The sequence below is a fragment of the Nothoprocta perdicaria genome, unplaced genomic scaffold (assembly GCF_003342845.1).
Source record: "Nothoprocta perdicaria isolate Ctin4 unplaced genomic scaffold, notPer1 scaffold_72, whole genome shotgun sequence".
NCBI classification, from domain to species: Eukaryota; Metazoa; Chordata; class Aves; order Tinamiformes; family Tinamidae; genus Nothoprocta; species Nothoprocta perdicaria.
In genome coordinates, this window is record NW_020455999.1 from 2,200,935 (window position 1) to 2,222,695 (window position 21,761).

General features: G+C 63.7%; 1 protein-coding gene across 1 annotated transcript in view; it reads right to left on the reverse strand.

Annotated features, from left to right (window-relative positions):
* Positions 1 to 973: 973 nt before the first annotated feature.
* Positions 974 to 21,761, reverse strand: part of AJAP1 (adherens junctions associated protein 1) — a 29,402-nt gene continuing 8,614 nt past the window's right edge. Inside the window, exons 2-6 of the mRNA XM_026051099.1 lie at positions 11,530 to 12,194; positions 5,757 to 5,844; positions 4,314 to 4,556; positions 3,679 to 3,810; positions 974 to 1,568 (exon numbers count right to left, since the gene is read on the reverse strand). Coding sequence (XP_025906884.1) covers positions 3,738 to 3,810; positions 4,314 to 4,556; positions 5,757 to 5,844; positions 11,530 to 12,194 — 1,069 coding nt within the window. The 3' untranslated portion in view covers positions 974 to 1,568; positions 3,679 to 3,737. The remainder of the gene's footprint in view (positions 1,569 to 3,678; positions 3,811 to 4,313; positions 4,557 to 5,756; positions 5,845 to 11,529; positions 12,195 to 21,761) is intronic.

The window sequence follows — 21,761 nt, forward strand, 5'->3', positions numbered from 1 at the left end:
TCCAGGGAGGAGACAGCTTCTGAGAGAAGGAAAATCCCTGAACTCCTCCTGCAAGTCCTGCAGGGGCMGGAGCTCCAGCCTGCCCCGTGGCGCTCCTGCCCGCGCTCGCCCTCCCTGCACGGAGCGGCCCCGGTCCCGGCGCCCCGCTCGCCCTGCCCRCTGCCCCGGCCCCTGCAAGGCCTTCTCCATGTGAGCCCCACACCAGAGCCCTGTAACGCGTCCAGTGGCAGCTGGCGGCCTTGGCACGCTCAGGGTGTGAGCAGGACCCGGCAGAGCCCAGCAGCACCCAAGCCCAGGGCTGCCCGTCCCAGCAGGGCTGAGCTCTGGGGCTGCCCGTCCTAGCAGAGCTGAGCTCCGGGGCTGCCCGTCCCCGCAGGGCTGAGCTCCGGGGCTGCCCGTCCCAGCAGGGCTGAGCTCTGGGGCTGCCCGTCCTAGCAGAGCTGAGCTCCGGGGCTGCCCGTCCCCGCAGGGCTGAGCCCCAGGCTGCCCGTCCCAGCAGGGCTGAGCTATCCCTGGCTCAGCAACCCCAAGCTCTTCTCTCATGGGGCGGTGTGGGGGGCATGATAATATTTGGCTATTCTTCAGGTTTCGGTATATTCGGAATGCACTTTGTGAATTTGGCCCAGCTGCATACTTTAGCTGCGTTCCAACCCGTTTCCGCCCTGCGTGTGTTTCCGAGCCGCCCGCAGCACCGTCCACCCTCCCCGGGGAGCCCGGGACGCCCCGGCCAGGCGCTCCCGGCTCTGCTGCTCCCTCGGGCTGGAGCTGGGCACGCACAGCCGCCCGGGAACCCGCTGCCCACGGCCAAGGTCCGGTAAGGTCGCCACTAGTGGAAATGTACTTCCGAAACAGATATATATATATATATATATATCTCGTATACATACATATATATGTTATACATACACACACACACATATATATGTATATATGTCTATCTATATATACACATATAGGTTTGAGAGGCAAGCTGCCAAAGTAGAAAACATCCCTTTATCTAGTTCATATTATGCATGTTAAAGAAATTAGATTTTTAGCCCATGACATTTCTTTAAAAATGAGTATTTAAGATCGTCAAAAATTGCTACAGTACAAAAAGTGTTTGTGTGTGTATATATATTTTTTCTCTATATATAATATGTATGTATAGTGACAAGAATTAATGACTCTACCAGGAGAGATGCCACCCCACCCGTTTCCTCTAACATCTCTATGTGTTATTGACTTAGCTTCGGCTTCTCGTGAAGTCTTTGCATCAGTACATGGCACATAACGGTATTATTGGCACAGGTTCAAATTCATAGTCCGTATCCCAAGCTCCAGGCGTTCGGTCCTGTCCTTTTTTCCTCCTCGTTTTCCTCCTTCTTCACAGCATCCTTCGCTCGCACATTTTTTTCTCTTCTCCAAAAAATGCACTCCTTGAAAAACGCAGTTACCTATAGGCATGTTCATTTCTATAAAAATATATTTGGCCCATAGATGCTGCTCTTTGAGTCTCCTACTGGTGGACACAAATGGGAGGTACAGGAAACCCATTAGTATTTTTTTACAGGTTCGCCAGAGGAATCCTGTTAAGGACRAGAAGAAGAGCAGAGGTTAAGGCAAGCGGTCTCCACGGTGGCCGTCAGAYGCGCGCCCCGGCTCCCGGCGTGCGCGGGGGCCGCTTTGGGACCCTGGGGTGGCTGGGTGGCTCTGGGGCACCCGTTGAGCWCCGCAGGGTGCCTTTCAAAGCGTGTCCTTGCACCTGGGAGCTTGGCGCGCTCAGCCTGAGCGCCGTGAGTGCTGCGGCCGCTGAGGGGACGAGGACGAAGAGGATTCCTAAAGCTAAAAGCTCGGCGGCTGCCCCAGGGGCCGTGCGAGCGCCCCGCGCCGCCCCGTTCCCAGCGCGGATCCATGCAGGACTGGGCGCCTCCAAAGAGAGAAAAGCCTCCACAGTTGTTAAGCCCTAATTAATTACATGTTCAGCGCTAATTGATGCTTCCCCGGGGACAGAGGCCGTGCCACCATGGCTGTCCCCGCGGAGGCGCAGGGGCGGGCAGCGCCATCCCCAGCGTGACGCGGGCGGCGCGCAGAGGGCCACGGGTGGCACTCGGGGGGCTGCGCCGGGGGCCAAGCCGGACCCAGGGCACTTCCCAAACCAGCTTCYTGCCCCTGCCCAGATCCGCAGTGGCTCCTGAGAAGAGAAGCCCGGGGCAGCCGTGCCGCGCGCTGCCGAGCGGCCACCCTCCCGGGGCCGGTGCCGGAGCTGCCAGCCGCAACGCCACACGCTCCCACACCACAAACCTCACCCTCCCAAGCCGCCGCTCACTCCTCTAGAGCGCTGCGCCACATTTACATAGTTCTGCATGAATGCTGTTTATTTAGGACGTAAAATTTATATTGTGTTACAAATAGCCTCCTTCTGCAAAGTAGGTCAGTGCTGGAGCTACCTTACAGGTTTTTTGCATAATCCTCTCTTATTACTACTCATATTTTAAGGCAAGGAGGGCGAGTGGTCTGGCTCAGGGACAAGATGAGCGCGAGCTGCCTGAGCGCGGCCTGGGAAGCCGGTGCCAAGCGCTGCCCATTCCCACCCCAGCCTCCCCATGGACCCTCCTTGCCCCACTGGGCTGCTGGAGCCTTGGCCAGGGCACAGCCCCGGGGTCGGTGGCTCCTGCACCGTGTCCCCCTCTGCCGYCTGCTGCCCTCGGCCCCCGCGGCCTCCCTAACCCCCGGGCAGGAGGTGCGAGGCAGCTGCTGGTGCCAGGGCTGCACGGGGCGCTTCAGCGCTCRCTGCGCGGTGCCCACGGGCGGTTCCTGCTGCCAGCCCAGCCTGCCGGGCTTGCCAGGACRGGCGACCCGCGGCTGAAGGCAGCGGCGCCTCCGGGCAGCCTTGGCACAGGCAGCGGGTGATGGGGCAAACACCGCCCGGCCGGAGCGTCTGCAGACGCCCTCGTGCCCGCTGTAGTCCTGGAAGCCTCATGCTTGAGCAAGCAAGCTCAAGGAGCCCGAGCTCCTCAAGCAAGCTCAAGGAGCCCGAGGAAGCTGCAGGGAGGAAGGCTGGAAATTTCATTCTCACTGAATTTATGATTTGTTACAGCAGGGACCTGGGACAGAGCAATTAATTCACCTGAGCACATGGCTCCAAGTGGCACTGCTGCCCTACAGTAGAACGCCACGTATTCACCCTAACTGCTTTAGTGCTGCTGCTCTGTGCGGTGACGCTGCCGAAGGCAGACGAGGAGGGCCAAGTTTGGGCAGAGGACACGCGGTCCCTGCAAGGAGGTGGCCTGGCCATCACGCAACAGGCGGGCAGGGGAAAGGAGGCCKCTTTGGGGCACTGAATCACAGATCRGCTGAGGTTGGAAGGGGCCTCAAGGGACCATCTAGTCAAAGTCGCTGTCATCTGGCGCGAGAGGTGATGAGCTTGAGAGGGGGCTGGAGCAAAACTGYGCGTTAGTTCCCTGCAGCGCAAGGGTCAGGGCACCCATCGCCGGGCACCCATGCCCACCTGAGCTGCTGGCACACCCCTAAGGCAGCTGCACGAGGAAAGCTTTTTGCTGCCAGCACCCCGGTGCCACGGCCTCCTGGTCAGCTGCAAGGCAAAGCCCCCTGGGCAGCGCGGGGACGGGGCGGCCTCACTGCCTGGGGCTCCCCGGGCACCGGCGCATCGCGCAGAGCTCTGAGCGTGGTACCTACCAGGAAAGAGCTGCGTGGCGTCTGTCCTGCCCCCGCGAAGTCAAACAGGCTTCGGCCAGTCAGCAGGAGATTTCAAACCATTTCTCAGACACAAAGGCCACAGGAATAAGGTGCCGATCAGAAGAGGAGGGTCTGCAGCGAGCAGAAAGAAGGGCTTGCATGGACTGGTACGTGACACAACAGGCAAGCCTAGCCAGGCCTGCTGSGAAACGGAGCTTTTTGGTGCAGCCTGCGCCTCCACCAGCCACGGCTGCGCTCGCGGTGCGGCCGCTCCTCAGCTGCCACTTAGGAGGCAGCACGGGAATTSGGGGGGATGGATGCAAGGTGCCTTTCTGGCTGCAGGGAACTAACAAACAAGCAGCGCAGACGCTCCGGGGCTGGAGAGTGCATCCGTGGGGCTCGGAGCCAGCGGCAGCGCTGCCGCTGCAGGGACGCGAGCTGTGTGTGTCCCGCCCGTGCCCAGGCCTCCCGGGACGGGCTGCACACGAGCAGGGCAGCRCCAGCCGCGAGCCGAGCGGCTGCTGGCGGGCGGCACCTCGGCGGCCGCGGGGCTGCAAAGCCCCCAAAAGCCAGCGGGGCCACCCCCGTCCCCACGCAGCGCGCAGAGCTGGCAGGCGCGCGGCCGCCCCTCGTACCTGTTCCCGTTGAAAGCCGTTTTGTAGGCGCCCGGCGAGTGCAGCGCCTCCTCCGTGTAGAGTGGCACGGGCGTCCTCACGCACTCGTGGGAGCACTGCAGCGTCTCGTTGTAGGCCGTGAAGATGTCCAGGCTGCTGGGCACCCGCGCGGGGGTGAAGTCTGTCAGATTCTGGCAACTCTCCTCCTGCTGATTGATCTTGCGCTGGTGGCTGTTACGCCTCGTGTTCCCGCTCTGCACGCAGCTGAGACGGCAAGGGGGAGGAAACACAGCACAAAATGCATCGTGGCACTTGAAAGGGGAACCGCGCTGTCGGCCATCAATTATGCATTGTGCAATATTAGGTAACAATTCAGCCTCTTTGGAAAGATCAGCCACGATGGAGCAGTCATTTCTCTTTGCTTATTTTTCTTAATGATCAAATTTAAAATTTAAACATAAGCTCTTTACTACCAGAAGAATTACTTAGCAAGCAATGGGTTCCTATCTGCAGGAAATGAAAGCTTTCAAATGAAGGGCTGGGGATGAGAACAACAGAGTTAAACCCCTTCTCTCCGGGAGGCATCGGAAAGGTCTGGAGCTCCAGGAGGAGCCACTTCCGAACCCCCCCGATGCTCCTTGCCTTGCGGTGCCCCCAGCCCGGCTCGTGCGGGCAGGGTACSCGCGGCACCGGTCCAGCCCGCTCATCCTGGATGCTCGTGCGACCCACGGGCGCTGCCCCTGCCCACCGCTCTGCTCTCCTGCTCTGGCTCCACGAGCGCTGCACCGGCCATGGGGCGGGAGCCTGAGCGCACCCAGCGGGCCGGGCCGCCGCGCGCTCCGCTGACCTCAAAGCGGCCGCTCGCTCCGCGGAGACAGGTGAGGCCCGAGCGCCGGCAGCTACACGCTAACCTATTTAGCAGCCGCTCAGGAGGCCAAATGAGGGCAAGCGGAGGCAGGGCCAGGCCTGCGTGCCCRGCGCCGCGCGCAGCCGGGTGCCAGCACGGGTCTCACGGGGTCCCTCCACCTCTGATGGCAGAGCTGGGTCTTTGGTGGGGCGGCGATGCCCAGGAGGGCGCGGGGCACCCCTGCTCCCCCGGCTGCTGCTGCCAAGGGCTGGGGCGCGTCCCACGCTGCTCCGGATGGTGCCATGCAGCAGCCGAGCACCGAGGCGGCTGCGGGATGGGCTGGAGAGGGTCCTCCACGTGCACGGCCGGTGTTGGAGCTCCCCCCTGCCCTGGGGACAGCAGCGTGTCCCCAAGCGCCCATGCCAGGCGTGGTTGGTATTGGGGCTCCCCCCTGCCCTGGGGACAGCAGCGTGTCCCCAAGTGCCCATGGCAGGCGTGGTTGGTATTGGGGCTCCCCCCTGCCCTGCGGACAGCAGCGTGTCCCCAAGTGCCCATGCCAGGCCCCAGCGTGCCCGCCAGCACTGCCACCCTCGGGCGCGCGCCCCGGGGCACCTTACCAGTTCTTTAAGACAAGAGTCGTTATCAGAGCAGCTATGACCATGATGAGCGACACCGTGATCGTGATTATCTGATGAACCGCCAGACCTGTGAAGACAAAACCACAGCGGCTGGAGAGGGGGGCAGCGGGACCTGCTGGAGGGCACCCCGGGACAGCCCCGCTTCGGGGCAGCCGGGCGCCGAGTCCACCGGCACGGCAGTGCCCTGGGAACCCTCCCGTGCCCCACCAGGCCACCGCGGTCCCACGGGGCCGGCGAAGGCGCGTGCAGCCCGTGGGGGCCGGGCAGCGCCGCTTCGCCCTTGGCCCGCGGAGTCGCGTGTGGGAATTAGGGGACCAAGTGCTGCTCGCTGAGGAGGTCGCCTGGGCTCATCTGCTCCTTGTTCACCTTACGCAGGGTGTAATTTTGGCTCGCGTATCGCTCCTAATGAGCAGTTTGAAAACAAAGGCATCTCCGTGTACAGTACGTCTGTGATTTCTGTGCTGCTTTACAGTTGCAATTTTGTAATGAAATGATTTTCCTGGCGGCAGCCCAAGGATGTGCTGTTTTTCACCAACATCTGTGAGAGCTCCTGATGGATGGGATTTTTTAATAAATAAATAAGCGCTGGTGTAAGGAGAGGAAAACAAGCGCTGCCCTGCGGGCGCGTGGGCGCCGAGCTCGCGGGGCCTYCCGCCGCGCCGCCCAGGCGCGAATCAAGGGCTCTGCAATGGGAGTCTTGGCACTTTAATAGAACAAAACCAAGGGCACCTTCGCCCGGCCCGATTCCCCAGCAGGGCCGCTGCCAGCGCGCGCTCGAGCAGCGGGAGCCCCGGGGYCCCAGCGGGAGCGCGGTGCCCACACCAGCCTCTCGGGAGTGCGGCCGCTCGCCCAAACGCGTCGGGATGAGCAGCGACGGCGAATGGCTCGCTTGGGAGCTCCCCGGCGCGCTTGGTCCCCGCGCAGCGCGGGCGGCCGCTCGCAGGCTGCCAGCCCCGCGCCGCGGAGCAGGAGCGAGACGGAGAGATGAGTCAGGGCTATTTTTCTCCCTCGACTCAAGCACCTATTTTGCAAATGACCCATTTCCTTCATTTACTCCCAATTACATTGCAGTTGGTTCAAACAAACTGTGACAAGGTTCCTCTGGAGAGCACTTGGCAATAAGAGCTGCCAAAACAAGAGAGGGTCGTGGCAGCGGAGTGCAGTGCGTGGCAGCGGAGCCAGCGCGCTCCAGCACGGCACAACGCTGCGCGTGGCCGCGGAGCCAGTGGCGCTCCCGCAGAGCCAGCGCGCTCCAGCACAGCGCAACACAACGCGCTCCGACACAACGGAACGCAGCATGCTCCAACGCAACGCAGTGCGCTCCCGCACAGCCAACGCGCTCCAACGCAACGCAACCCGCTCCAACACAATGGAACGCGCTCCAACGCAACGCAGCGTGCTCCCGCACAGCCAACGTGCTCCAACGCAATGCAACCCACTCCAACACAATGGAACGCGCTCCAACACAACGCAGCGCGCTCCCGCACAGCCAACGTGCTCCAACGCAATGCAACCCGCTCCAACACAATGGAACGTGCTCCAACGCAACGCAGCGCGCTCCCGCACAGCCAACGTGCTCCAACGCAATGCAACCCGCTCCAACACAATGGAACGCGCTCCAACACAACGCAGCGTGCTCCCGCACAGCCAATGTGCTCCAACACAACACAACGCGCTCCAATACAACGCATCACGCTCCTGCAGAACGCAGCGCGCTCCAACACAACACAAGGCAGCGCAGGGTGCAGGCAGCGTAACCCCAGCGGCGGCTCCACACAGCCCTCCTGTGCACACGCAAGCCTGGCCYCGCTCCCAGTGGGACACTGCCAAAAAGGATGGAGAGGAAGAGCCCAAAATAAACGGAAAGGGCCCCGYGCCGCCTCCTCTGAGAACACAAGCAGCTTCGCTAGCGTGGCCCGCCGCGCAGCCGGGAGCGCAGGAGGGAGCTCGGAGGCCTGCGAGCGCTGGCGCGCGGGGGAGCGCCGGCGGGCAGCGCGGTGCTACGAGGATGGCAGATCYGGGCGGCACACGCACATTTTAGGAAGGGCCGGGTAATTTCGGCTCTGTCACATACGCAAGCTGCCATATGCGCTAGGAGGGACGTGTCGCGCTCCGCCTCCCCCGGCCGCTTCCACACGCGGAGCAGGAGGATCTCGGCGCTCGCACGGATTCCTCCGCAGCCCTGAGCCCAGCAGCGGTCCCGGCAGCCCTGAGTGCGGCTGTGGGGCACCCAGGGAGCCTCTTCTTGCAGCGGATGGCTCTGGCAGCTCCCGCAGTGCGTTGGTTGCCTCAAGGCGGAGGCTCGGAATGTGGCAGCCCTCGCACTCCCACCGGGCGCCTCGGCCCGCGGTGCCCACAGCAGCCCTGCTCTTCCAGGAGGCTTTGCCCTGCGGAGCCGCCTTCCCGTGAGACACGGCAGCTCCCGCCTGGCTGCCCTCCAGAGCGGCGCCTCTGCCGCCCGGCAGCCTCCTGCGCCATCCCGCAGTGCTCCAGGACGGGAGCGCCACGAGCGTCCCGCGGCGAACAGTGCCCAGCTGCCCTTCCCGTGGCGGGGTGGAAGATCCTGCAGTCTCTCTACCTGCCTCCCGGCCTAACAGCGAGTCCTTAGCAGAGACCGCTCCCCCAGTGCAGGGTTCCAGACCCAGAGGCAACAACGGGGTGCTTCTTGTGCGCCACAGCCAGTATGATRTGGTGCGGCTGTGGCACAGCGCACCATCAGCACCGGGGTGCAGAACCCGGCTGCCTTCCCATTGTGCCAGGAATCACTGGCTTCGAGCTCCCTCTTCGGCTGCGCGAGCACCACATTCCTGCCTGGGGAAGGAGCTCGGGAGAGGCGATGTCCCTGGTTCTTCCATGTGCAGTAGGGCTGCGTGGGCAGTGCCGCAAGGTCGCTGCTCAGCAAGCGGCACCGGAGCCACGGGCAGGAGAGCGCCGCAAAGCCGTGCTGCCCTGGAGAGCTCCCGCTGCCGGGCTCGGGAGCGCAGCCTGMCGCTGCTCGGAGCCTCCCTGCCAAGGGAGGATCCCGGAGGCTCCGACACTGGGACTTGCGAGGTGCCATGGCGGGTACTGCCAAGCAGCAGCCGCTCCTGCGAGCAGTGCAGGCGCTTCTTGCTCACTTAGCCGCGCAGGGGGAAGGCGCACGCACGCGCTGCCATCTGCGACGGCTGGGGGGAAAATCCCTTCTCCCTTGCCAGAACAGCCTGCGCTTCCCAGAACGCTCACGGCTCGGMGCGCAGCGCCGTGCAGAGCCACGGGACGCTGCCCCAGGCCAGGGAGCTGTGCACGGAGCCTCGCTCCCCGCTCCCAGCCCTCCTCTGCCCTCCCTCTTCCCAAGGCCAGAGTCCGCAGCAGATCCCGGCATCTCGGCAAGTGGATGCAAGAGGGAGCTCGACTGCAGCCGCCCAGGGATTTCTCTTAAACACGTCCTGTCTTTAATGAATTCCCCTGGAGCCGCCACAGCCGCTCACGCTGCGCGCCCCGCGCCGCCTCCCCCGTAGCACGGGCGCCTTCGGAGCCGGGCAGCAGCCCGTGCCCCGCCAGCRCCCGGTCCCCTCACAGGCGCAGGGAGGGGGCGCAGGAGAGGGGCGGCCGCAGCCCCGCAGCCCCGCGCAGCGAGGCCGCCTCCACAGCCCCGCGCCGCCCTCCCCGCTCAGAGGCTCCGGCAAGGCCGTGCCGAGAGCCCGGAGCAGCGCCTTCCCGCACGGCGTGGGCACGACGTGGGCTGCGGGCGCTCTGCACGGCCACAGGGCACCGGGGGGATCATGCCCCGCGCCGGCCCCGCCGCCGAGCCCCCGGCACGCAGCCGCGCGCGCCAAGCCAGCCGTAACCGAATGGCTCCTGCTGCTCATTTGTTTGTTTTCTGCCTGCGTTAAAAATAATCACTTTTCTCTTCTCTCTCCTACCTAGCAGCAGAACCTTTTATATCGCACAAGATTTTTTAAGCTTGTTTTTGTTCCTCAGTGAGTCATAGATAAATCGCTCTGTCTCTTTTCCCTCTGTTCTTCAGCGAGGAAGAGCGGGGGGAGACGCCGATGCGCATGGCGGGGCGCGCTCGGGCGGCTCGCGGCCCCGAGGGAGCCCCATCCCGAATCCACCCCGCTGAGCTGCCGGGGCCGGGCGAGCTCTGGCGCACGGGCAGCGGAGCATGCCAGGCACCGCTTTGCCCGCGCCGGGCTCGTGCTGCCCTCAAAGGAGGCTCTGCCGCCAGGGCCGCTGTAACAGCGGTGCCTCCCTCGCCTGCCCCGCGGGCTCCCTGTCCCTGTGTGCGCAGCGGTCCCGTGTGCCCGCGGAGCCCAACGAGCAGAGCAAGTTGCCTACCGTTCGCATGCAGCCCTTGGCTTCCCCRAGCGCAGAGCGAGCCCTGCAGCAGCCCGGCCCCCGTGGATTCAGGATTGGGCTCCCTCCACTCTCAACACCTTCCTTCTGCTCGCAACTGCTCCACGGGGGGATGCTGGAGAAGCTAATGGTGCTTAAGATCGGATCATCACATTTTTTGGTTCTACCAGAAAATCATTGTGGGCTAAAAGCAGTCAATGCACAGTGAGTAAATCCTGTAAACTCTAATATGAGCACCCCACRGTTCAGCACCGGTAAGAGCAAACACAATTTGAACTAAGTGGGAAGCTGCTTTCCTGTCCGTGTCCGCACAGCAAATGGAGCTGGTGGAACACATCGGAGGAGCAGAGCGCTGCGCCCAATTTGATTATGGAAGATGGCTGTGGATGTGCCGCGATAATAGGGAAAACACAGTAAGCTGCTAGAAAGCGTCCCTAGAAAACCCAACGAAATGGAGCTTCCATTTGGTTCCGAGTGCTGTGGTTTAGGAGTTGATGCTACTGCTGGGCAGCCCTCCCTCCCTGCGAGCTGCAATCAGCCCCTCCAGCGCAGGACCGTCACCGCTCACCGGTAGCTGCAGGAGCTGCCGCCAGCCCCCGAGCCCCTCCGGGTTGCTGCTCCGCCGCACAACAAAGCCACACGTGCCTCGGGGACACCACGAGGCCCGGGGACCCCGCGGGGGCCCCGCAGCTCCTCGCTCGCAGCGCCAACAAGGCCACTGGGGCCGTGTTCCCCCGTGCCGCGTTCCCTCGTGCCGCGCATGCCCTGCRGCAGCCGCGCTCCTGCGCGGGGTTCCTGGCACGGCAAGCGCTGCCGGAGGGCGCTCGCTGCCCTCTCCTAGTCGTGCCGGATAAATTATTCACACTGAACACGGTGAGGAGAGGACACCCCACCGCTCTGCTAGCAAGCTGCTCGCTTACAGAAACTCCCTGCACTGGGGCCGGTGGCCAGAATCACTGTGCGGGTTAWTGGGAACCTGGGAACTTCCCGCCTGGGAAGAGGCTGCGCAGAGGGTGCCCGCAGTGCCAGACGGCTCCGCTCCACGTGTGCCGGTCACCAGCTGGGGCAGCCCGGGCTCCGCGGCAGAGCCGAGTGGACGCAGTCGCCCTCCGCATTCCCCGGCCACACACCGGTCCCGGCGAGCGGGACGTGCAGCTGCAACGTGCGGGGGACGTGAGCAGCAGCGCAGACAGGGTCGCCCCGGCGGCTACGTGAGCCCGTACAGACCCTCACAGCGCTCCCCTGCGCGCCGCACGGGGCAGCCCACGGACAGCACCCATTTGCTCGGGGTCAGGCCCTCTCCACGCTGTGCTCCCCACTGTGGAAGCAGAGCCGAAGCACCCACACCTTCCCYGGGGTGAGAGGGAGTATTTCAGGCAGCGCCACTCACGAGCCCCAGGGAACAAGGGAACCCTACCTGACGTGTCTCCCAGGATGCGGGGCGGCCGGGCCTCCTTGCCGTTGCCTCCGGGGCCATCATCGGGCTCGGTGGTGCTCCCGCGGCCGGGGTGGCTGCCGCGCGTGTCCCCCGCCGGGCTCGGGGGCGGCCCCTGCGGCGGCGGCGCCGCGGTGGAAGGGGCGCTCGTGGTGGTGGCGGCGGCCTGCGTGGCAGCCCTGGTCTGCCAGGCCGAGGCGGTGGTGGCGGGGCCGAAGCGCGCGGGCAGCGTGCTGGTCTCCACGGAGTCCTCCTCGCCCGTGGGGCCCCACACGATGACTTCGGGCACCGCGGTGGCCCTGCCGTCCCTCTGGCGGAAGGCGCCACCTCGCAGCTGCCTCCTGGCGCGGGCAGCGCGGGGCTGCGGGCGCCGGGTCGCTGCCGCCCGCAGGCCGCCCGCTGCCCCGCTCCTGCCACGCCAGCGCGGCCCCTCGGCGCGAGCGGGGCCCTGGCTCCAAGCGGGGCCGGCGACGCGCAGCTCCCTGGCGCTCCACCAAGGGCCGGCGGGCAGGCGGTGGCGCGGCGCGGGCCTCTGCGTCAGCCGGTCGCCCTGGCGCGCGGCTAGCGCCTCGCAGGCRGCCCAGTCCGAGGCTAGCTGGAACATGGCTATTAATATCCAAGCATGGCTTCCTGCCGGGCAGCCTGACCTGCGGACAGACATGGAGGGCATTAGTGCGGTGGCAGGGAAGTGGGGCGCGGAGCACGCGAGGAGACAGCACTTGTGCCAGCGCGGGGAGAGCCCGCACCCCGGGCRAGGGGACACGAGGGAGTCACCACGGCCCACGGGGAGCCAGCCCGCACCCSGAGCAAGGGGATGCAACGTGAGAGAGCCGCTATAGCCCCCGGGAAGCCGGCCTGTACTCCGAGCAAGAGGAGGCAATGCAAGGAGCTGCTATGGCCCACGGGAAGCCGGCTCAGCCCCGAGCAAGGCCAGCACAGAGCCCTCGAGCGCAGCCCGTCCTCCTGCCGAGCCTCGTTTGCCAGGGGTGGCGGAAGCAGTGAGGAATGAAGTGCAAGACGTGGTACCTGCTTTTACCTGCTCTTACTTCTTTTTTTATTCCTGCTCTTTAGCAGGTAAATTGAAGAGCTGGAAATCACTCTGAACTGTCAGCAGCTTAATTATTTCAAATTTTGCTTTGATCTAAAAAGCTGTTATTGCTTCATGTCAAATCACTCTTCCCAGCTGCATTCTCTTTGTGAAGTTCTCCTCTAGCTCTCATCCTTCCCTGAAATTTACCGTCAGACAAAATACAGTTTTCCAGGGTATGGAAATGCTCGGGATACAAATCTCCCTTTGTTTCTTTTCTCAGCAACAATCATGGGGCCAAATCCCGAGCAATCCTCCCTGCGACTCCAGGGAAGGACACTGGGCCCCAGCCCGCCGGGAAAGGCGGCCACCCCGCGGAGCTGCTGCTGCTCCCCAGGAGAGCCCGGTCCCGCCGGCATGGGGCCAGGAGCATCGCTTCCTGAGGAGGACACGCACACGGGCTGGCCTGTGGCCGCTCCAGCGTGTCGGGCCTGAGTTCAGCTTTGCCCAGCTCCTTAGCACAATGTGAAATTCCTCCTGGCGAGAAAGCAGGTGCCACACGGTTCAGGAGCGCGCCCTCGTGCTACGCATGCGTGCACACACACATGCCCAGAAAGGCGCTCGCTGCTCGCTGGGTTCTGCACAAGAGCACGGGGCAGCCCCTGAGCGAGAAGGCAAAGGCAGTGGGCAGCAGGGAGCGATCCATGTCGCTGCCGCGGGGCGACAAGCAGYGCTCGCGGCAGCGCCTGCCCCGAGGACCCTGTGGGCGATGGGGCGCCTGCCCTCGCTCGCTGCGGTGCCCGCGGGGCGGCGGGCGCCCTCCCGGGCACGGGGGCAGCCCCGGGAGCCGCTCCCAGCGCGGCCGCCTCGCGGGCGGGCAGCGGCGCTCGCGCGGCCGGCGGAGGCCCCCGCGGCGGCAGCGACGGGCGAGTGTCCTTCACAATAAATAGCAGCGAGTGGGAGTTGCCGTTGTCTGGGCAACGCGGCGGTGGCGCCTCGGCCGCAGCGGGGGTGCTGCGGCCGTGGGAAGAGCAGCGGCAGCAGGGACACCCTCCTCCTCCTCCTCGTCCTCCTCCTCGTCCTCCTCCTCCTGCTCGTCCTCATCCTCGCCCTGCTGCAGCGCTGCCCGCCTGCCCGCCCCGGCCTCCCGCGCCCCTTGAGGGGTCCGGGCCCTGCAGGTGCTGCTGGCAGGAGGGTGGCAGCCCACAGCGGGCTCGCAGGGTGGGCCGTGCCAGCCCGGGGCTGCCCACACCGCGGCTGGGACCCACATCCACCATGGGGCTGCCTGTGCCACAGATGGGACCTGCCCCTGYGCCAGGGCTGCCTGCACTGCAACTGGAAGCAACTGTCCACCTGGGGCTGCCTGCGCTGCAGCCAGGACCCGTGCCCTACCCGGGGCTGCCCAGTGCCCTGCAGCCTCTCCAGGCCTTGGAGCCTCTCCGGGCCTCCAAAAACACCAAAACAGGAGCAGCTGCTCGCGCCTCGGGATGCCTGAGCACAGCAGCTCCGCAGGCACCACCAGAACCTCACTATTTAGGTGGCTCTTCAGAGACTTGGGTCCCTTGGGACGCGCGTCAGCTGCTGTCCATGAGACACTGCTCTCCCCTCCGCCATTGCACRGCGTGACCAGCTGGAAGGCGAGGCAGGAACACGACCCGGGCTCGGCCGACAAGCCCCTTCCTGCCACACGGCCCCCCTGCAGCCTGCCACAATGCTGTGCAGCGCCGAGGAGCGCTCCCCACACACAGAGYACCCAAAGGGTGCCCCGCGTGGGGGCCAAGACGCGGGCAGTGTCGGCCCTTCGTTGCCCCTCTTCAAACCCTGCTCCTCCTGCGCAGGGCCTGGCAGGAGGCCCCGCACATGCAGCTGCAGCCCATGCCCGGCCRCCCACCTGTGCGTGCACTGCGGTACACCCACACGTGCATACAGGTAAGRGCAGTGGTCGAGCTGCCTGGGGACAGCGGCAGGGGCACCAGCCCGGGGACAGCACTGGCCGTCACTGCAGGTGAAGCTAGAGCTGCACCCCAAGAGCGAGCAGCCCCATACAGACCAGGCTCATTTCCACAACTCCTGCTCGGCAGAGACTGGAGAAGGAGGGAGCTTCTCCTGCACTTTATAATTAGTGGTGAAATTGGAGTGTGGCCGTACGGCAGAGGYGCCGCTTCGGGGGCTGAACACTTGGGTAATTACATGGCTCTCATGTCGATTTTAATGAGGTTTCTCCTGAGCCAGGCAGCGCGGGAGCCGGTGTCTTGTGTGGCCGGCAGGAGGAGCAGGACGGTGCAGGACACGGTGCCAGGGACACCGGTGACAGGGCACGGAGGGAGGGCGGGCACGAGGGGYGCCCAGTGCGAGCAGAGGGCAGGAGCGCCCCGCGGCGCGGCCCTGCGCACAGCGCCCTGCGAGCCCCAAGGGTGACAGAGGAAAGAGCGGGACGGGGCTCGCTGCCACCGCGGCCTCCGCTCCACATCAAGGTCGGCAGCACCGGCTCTTGTCGCCCTCTCCTTTACCTGTGCCCTCCGTCGGGAAGGGGTCGGCTTTCCGTGCGCTCGCAGGCGGGTTCACACGTGCCACTAGCAGCCGCAACGGGAGCCCGAGCCCGCAAGCRGCACCGGGGAAGCCGGGCTCCCCGAGCAGGACGCTGGGGCCGCCTGCCCCGAGGCCTCCGCACCGGCCCCTCGGCTCTCCCGGGGGAGCAAAGCTCCCCGCGCCCGGGATTCCCAGAGGCCCCGCGCCGCCCTCCCACCCAGCGCGGTGGGCAGCTCAGCATGGCGCACAACCGGCCCTGGTCCCTGCCTTCCTGGCCAACAATGGGGAGCCGCACGGAGCGCCCAGGCACCAGCCCGGCCACCACCGCGGCTCGGACACCCCTGCCCCTCGAGCCACCGAAGGGAGCTCGCCCAGAAGGGCGATGGCGAGCAGGGCCCCGCGGGCGTCCCGCCGAGCAGGCGCTGCCCTGGCTGTGGCAGCAGGGAGTCCCCGCGGGGCGGCCCCGGCGGCGCCGCAGCCCCCCGCGCTCGCACCGCAGCGCCCCGCACTCGCACCGCAGCCCCCCGCGCTCGCACCGCAGCCCCCCGTGCTCGCACCGCAGCGCCCCGCGCTCGTGCCGCGCGGCTCGGCCAGCCCGGCTCCCTCCCCAGTCTCCTGGCAACCGGCTGCACGTCCCCGCAGCCTGCGGCAGGGCCGCCGCGAGACCTCTCGCCTCGCCGACAGCCCAGATGCATCGCTCTCCAGCCCAAGTTTAATGGCACCATTACCCAGGGCTTCATTTCCTGGCAGAAATAAAAATGCATAAATATTTAGTCATTTGTTTCTCCTCTCGTTTCCCCTTCTCTTTCYGAAAGGGGCAATTCAGACATCAGCAATAAATATTCACCAGTGAGATTAAAGCCCTTTGCCAGGCGCAAGGAAGCGCAGGGGGAGGAACGGGCTCGACACAAGGAAGCTGGAGCACGGGGGTCTCCAAGGGCCGCTGAAGAGCCCCGCGCCCGCAGGATGCCGGGGTGCAGGGAAGCGGCCACGTGGCTCTGYGCAGCGCCGAGCTCCTGCGGGCACTGCGTGGGCAGGGGTCCTGCTCCGCTCCGCAGAGCCTCCGCGCGGCCCCCCTCATCCTCACTCCCCTGCCCCGGCTCTGCACGGCGGGGACGCGCCGAGCGCAGCGCGGAGCAGTGCAGGCGCCTGCACGGAGCGCGCGGCCRCTCTGCCTCCAACGATACGTTTGAAAATTTTCCCCAGTATGAAAATCCCCTTTTAAATCCTTTCAAACACAGCAATTTCCTTTGAAGAGGAGGAAAGTTGGCACTTAAGAAACAGATTAATTTCAAGGAGGCACGAGGATCTGAGCTTACCACGGTCTGTGCTTATCTCGAGAAGTCTGTTGACGTGCTTTCATGTCCGGGTTCGAATCCGGCCTGTCAGCGACGAGGCCGACCTCGGGGATTTGGAGGCACCGCCCCGGSCTCGCTGCACGTCCCGCGTCCGTCGGTGTCTGCGCGAGGCGCCGCGGCCGCCCCGCTCCCCGAGCCGGTTCCACGGGGGACCGAAGCTCTGCCCGAAGGACCATCRCACACCCTGTTGCCCCTCACGCTGCGCAGCTCCAGGGCAGCAGGTCGCGGCCATTCGAGGTGGCCGGCACTGGGCACAAAGCGGATACCTTCAGGACAGCAGTTATTTTGCCACAGCAYCCACCAGCACCAATTCCTGTGGCTTGTGACCCATGGCCCTGCTCGGGGAAGCCAATGCCACCTTGGAAACTGTCCCCTCGTGCTGACATCKGCTTGTGTGACACAGCGAGCGGTCGAACCCGCCGCCAGGGCCACCTCTCGCCCCTCTGGGCTCCCCTTCCACAGCCAGTGCCCGGCTACCCGCAGCRGGACGGGTGGGAGGGAAGAGGCCTCGTCCCGCCGCAGAGCCGCGAGCGCCGCTCGGCGCCGGAGGCAGCGGCTCCAACCGGCAGCGCCTCCACGACAGGAGCCACGCGGGCAGCACGAGAAGGCGGCTCACTCATTGTAGCCAAGATGTTTTAGGATCTCTAAGTTACCTCGGGGTTTTTTCCAGGCCYGGTGACATTTCTGGAGCTCGGGAAAGGGCATGGCGAGGAGCGCAGGTGCCCTCCCGCTGGCAGACCTGCACTAAGCGAGCGCTCGGCGGAGCCTCGAGCCCCGCGGGCTGGGGGAGCCGCTTCCCGACGGGCTCCGCGGCGCTCCCCGAGCTCCCTGCCCCGCAACGGGTTAATCCAGCAGCTGTGGAATTAAGCTACTTGCTGTACATCCACACGTCTGGAAACCCCTGAATTTGGTAATCTCTCAAAGCAATTAACTAGGATCATGGCCACAGAGTGGTTTAGATAAATTGCAAAATACAAATTGTCAGCAGCTTGCAAGCCATTTGCAAATAACCCGTTTCACTGAAGCCTCAAAAGACTCGCTCGAGTGTGAATCTATAGGGCAAGCAATGGCACAGAGGTGCTTATTTGCATCCTTTTCACAAGATACTTGTTTTCTATCCAAAAATGTCCCCTTTCTCCCATAAGTGTGGAGACACTTCACAGGCAGCATGAAATGCAGAATAGGCTGATTTTTAATGCAGAATTATACAAATGGAACCATTCTTCCATTTCATGGCTGTGTTAGGTAATATATTGATATTGCACAGAGAATCAAGGTTATGTCCTTGTTTTGATGATTTATGAACTCCGGGTATTTCATATTGCCAAATACCAAGCAAAACTGGGATAAAAATATTCCCGCAAACGCCGGGAGTCCAAGCGGTAGCTGTGAGGGGCGCGCGGGAGGCGCTGGGCGCTCCGTTCCGAGCGGCGCCGCGGCCAGGACAGCCCCGTGCCCGGCGGAGACGCTCAGAGGGCGCCGCGTTTTGAGCACGTTCGCAAGAATCCACAGCGGGCTGCARAGCACGAGCCGCTGCCCTGCCTCGGAAGGTGACTTTCCTCGGTGCCTCAGCGGCAGCAGATGACTTGGCGCGCGCCCGCCGCGGACTGCGGACACCCCGGCCTGCGGCAGCGCTGCCCCTCGCTCCTCCGCTGGCGCGCGRCTGTCCCGGAGCAGAGGGGCTGCTCCTCGCAGTGAAACCTCGAGCCAGCAGCACGGAAACAGCGCGGGGCTGTTCCATCCCRGGCTGAACGGCACCCAGGTGAGCTGGGAGAGACGAGGACATGGATGCGTCTCATGCAGGCGGCAGCTCCAGGCTCCCCGGAGCCCCAGGCAGCCCCCATTCACCACCTCATCTGCAGTCACCCCTTGTTTGGCAAGAACTCTAGCAGTGAGAAAATACAGCACAACAACCTTCAAAGCTGGCACTGGGAATTAAGGCACAAAAGCTGATGGACAGAAGCACCTCAGCAAAATAAATGTGCCACATCACTACCTATTAATATTACAGAACCGGGCTTTCAGATTATCTGCTAATAAAAATGTTTAAAATGTTTCTGGAGTTGCCGCATTCCCCACTTTCTCCCCACGAGTAATTAAAGTGACATTTCCCGAGATGGGAAGGAAGGATTTATAATAGAGGGGAATTAGCAGAGGGTGAAAGAGCCGAATCCTGGAGCCGGCGCTGCCGCGGCCACGGAGGGCGACGCCRCGGGGCTCTGCTCGCGAGCCTCGCTGAGCTGCGCGGCCGCTGCGCAYAGGACAGCCGGTGCAGTAAGAGAGACAGGATTTTTCCATCCCTAATAGCCCCAGGGTAATTCACATGGATACAATAGCCTCATTTTTGAGAGCAAGGAGTCTGGAGCACTCAGACTTCTACTGAGCAAGAATGGGCTCTGTGGAACAAGCTAAATAGGCCATAACACCAGTGCAGCTGCGCGAGGCCGAGGCGCAGGAGGGCCCCGCGGCCCAGCCTGGCGCCCGCCGGCTCCGGGGAGGTTTCGTCACCGCCCTGCACCCAAATGGACGCGCTGCCCACGCGGGGCGGCCCCGAGCTGTTCCCCACAGCTGCGGCCAGGGTGGCAGGACGGCTGCAGAGCAGCCCAAGGGGCTCCCRGCAGGACGGGACGCTCAGAGTGACCATCGGGAGCTCCGTCCAGCCCGGGGAGCAGCCGAGGGAGCCATTCCCGTCGTGCCCACAAGGTGCAGCCCTCGGCCTCAAGCACACAGCCTGCAGCGGGGCCAAGCTACAGAGCTTGGGGCGCTCCCCGCTCCCAAAGCGCATTCACAGCATCTGGACGTTCCCTGAGGAGAAGATTGGCTTCTAGGTGCCCCCTCCGCTCAAATTCAAGCTTCTTCATAGTACGTAATAGTGACAATTTCACACCAGTAAGTCCTTTAGGCTCTGCGTTTTCTGAGCCAAGTATATTACATACTCAATTGCCACTGAACATCGACACGTTTAGGCGCCTGACTCCCTCGGCTCCTTTGAAAATCTCAGCCTGTGAAGCGACGTACAGCATAGAGCCTATATATATATTTATGTATATATGTATGCATATATACGTATATACATGAACATGCTGCGGCGGCGCTGGGAGCCGCGGGGGGCCAACAGCAGCCTGAGGCGCATGCAGGGATTTCGGCGCCTGCCTCGAGCTCGCCCAGCCGCAAATAAAGCCTTGAGCGTCAGGAAAGCAGCGCGCGGCGGGCGCAATTAACGCCCGCGGTGCTGCCGATCTGCTCCCCCTGGCACGGGCAGGCCCGGCTCRGCAGCGCCCTCGGGCTGTGGCCGGTGCCGAGGCCCGAGCGGGCGCCTGGCGCGGCGCTGCAGGAAGCGCCTTGGCCGCGGGCCAGGCCAGCAAGGCTGCACTGGGTGGGAGCCACAGCGGGCTCGTGTTTCTCCTCGGAAAACACAAAGGAAAAGGGGCTTCTGCAGGAAGCCTTGCTCAAGTGACAGGCATGGAGACAGCTCAGACACGGAGAGCTCTGATCAGGATCTCGCAGCAAATTCAGTGCCATGTCTCTGGTACCTCCRCACGTGCACGCGGAGCTGCAACGCCAGCACAGCCCTGCGCTGCCGCACACAGGGGCTGCCACGCCAGAGAGCACCTAGATGCAGCCACACGTGCTGAAAACCGGGCAAACCGGCGCACGAGGGAGCTGCCCAGAGCTCCTCCAGGCTCTCCCGTCAGGTCGAGGCCCAGCCTAAATGAGCTGCCGGTTCAGGGACCGCGGGTCCAGCCTCATAGGCCAAGCATGGAGAAAAGCCCCTCAGTACTAGGGGCCCTTGGTGACCGCGCAGCGCAGAGGGAGCCAGGGGCACACGCAGCCCCAGCGCTCGCAGCGCCGGCTGCGCTCCTGCACCGCTCGGGGCGCCCCTCTCGCCGGCACCGCCGCTCTCCGGCACCGGCCACAGCAGTTCTCTGCACTGGCAGCAGCGCCGAGGCCCCGCGGCCGGGGGGCTCGCCAAACACTGCGGGCATTTAGCGCGCAGGGCCGCACAGAGGGGCGTTTCATCCGACCGACTCCACTAACACTCGCCGTTTGTCCCGACCAGATAAAGCCGTTCTGTGCGAGTCGCCTTTTAAAATAAAACCTGCTTTTGTCCCCGATTTCTTTAACTCTTCCCCCAGAATTTTGTAGCAGCCCCGGGCATCAGGAGAAGCAAGAGTCGCAATTCAGATGCAACTTGCCGGGAAGTTTGTCTTCGCTGCATGTCCAAGTCAACCCGTCGCCTTTCAGGAGGGCCACAGCCTTGAGCTCCACTTATCGTGTTCTTAAATAAATAAAAATAAACCCGACAGGAATCAGCTTCTTCCTCGTCGCTCTCTGCCCCGTTTCTAGCTCCGTGCCCGGCRCGGGTGCCGCGTTTGCGGGAGCAGCCGGCGCTGCTGCCCGCCGGGAGCCGCTCCACGCGCTCCGCAGCCCCTCGACAAGGACACAGCCCGCGCTAAAAGGCCTGTCAGGTCTGCGTCGTAAACCACGTTAGACTGTTGCTCAGGAGCAGCTGAATGGACTGTCCCCAGACGCCCCTGCCCGAACCAGCGCCGGGGACGCGAGGCCGCGCTCAGCTCCCAACGGCATCGCATTGGCATCGCCCGCAGCAGCTCAGCCCAGCACCCCCGGCTGCTGCGCCGCAATGGGCATCTCAGCTCTGCGGCCCCGCTACCGCTGCTCACCGCTCGGTGACTCCCATTCGGGGTGTCCCACACGGCACCTCCTCTGCACCACAATTTGCCCTGCTTTCCTGTCGCCGCACAAACCTTTTCCTTTAGCCACGAAACCTGGAACGAGAGTCTCACAAGCGAGCTCCGGGTGCAGCTCCGGGCCCAAGCCGACCCAAAGGGAGCAGGTTAGCTCTTGCTGGAGCGGGCAGAAGGGAGCAGCTCCCGCACTTGTGCTCCCCTTTTCCCCCGTTGCCACAAAGCCAAGTGATCGGGTGTTCAGTATTTTATCCCGAAGTTGAAAGGTAAAGTTGTCAGGTTTGGTTTACTGGCATTCTTGATGCGAATGCTGATAGATGTGGGCTCATTGAGGAATATGTTTCCTCTGCAGCCTCAAATGAAAAATGAGCTCTTTTTCCTGACAGGTTTCTCTGCTTTGCTCATGAATTCTCCTTTTTTCCACRTGTTTATCCCCTGTATAATCAATTCACGAAGAAACCAGATTTCCTGCAGAATGATCAAGGCTTTTCTATCTGACAAAATAAATAAATCAACACGTGAAAGCCAGATATAAATCCAGAGCCCTACTGGAAACGGGAGCGGTGGGAGCTCCCGACACGACGCCGAAGGGCT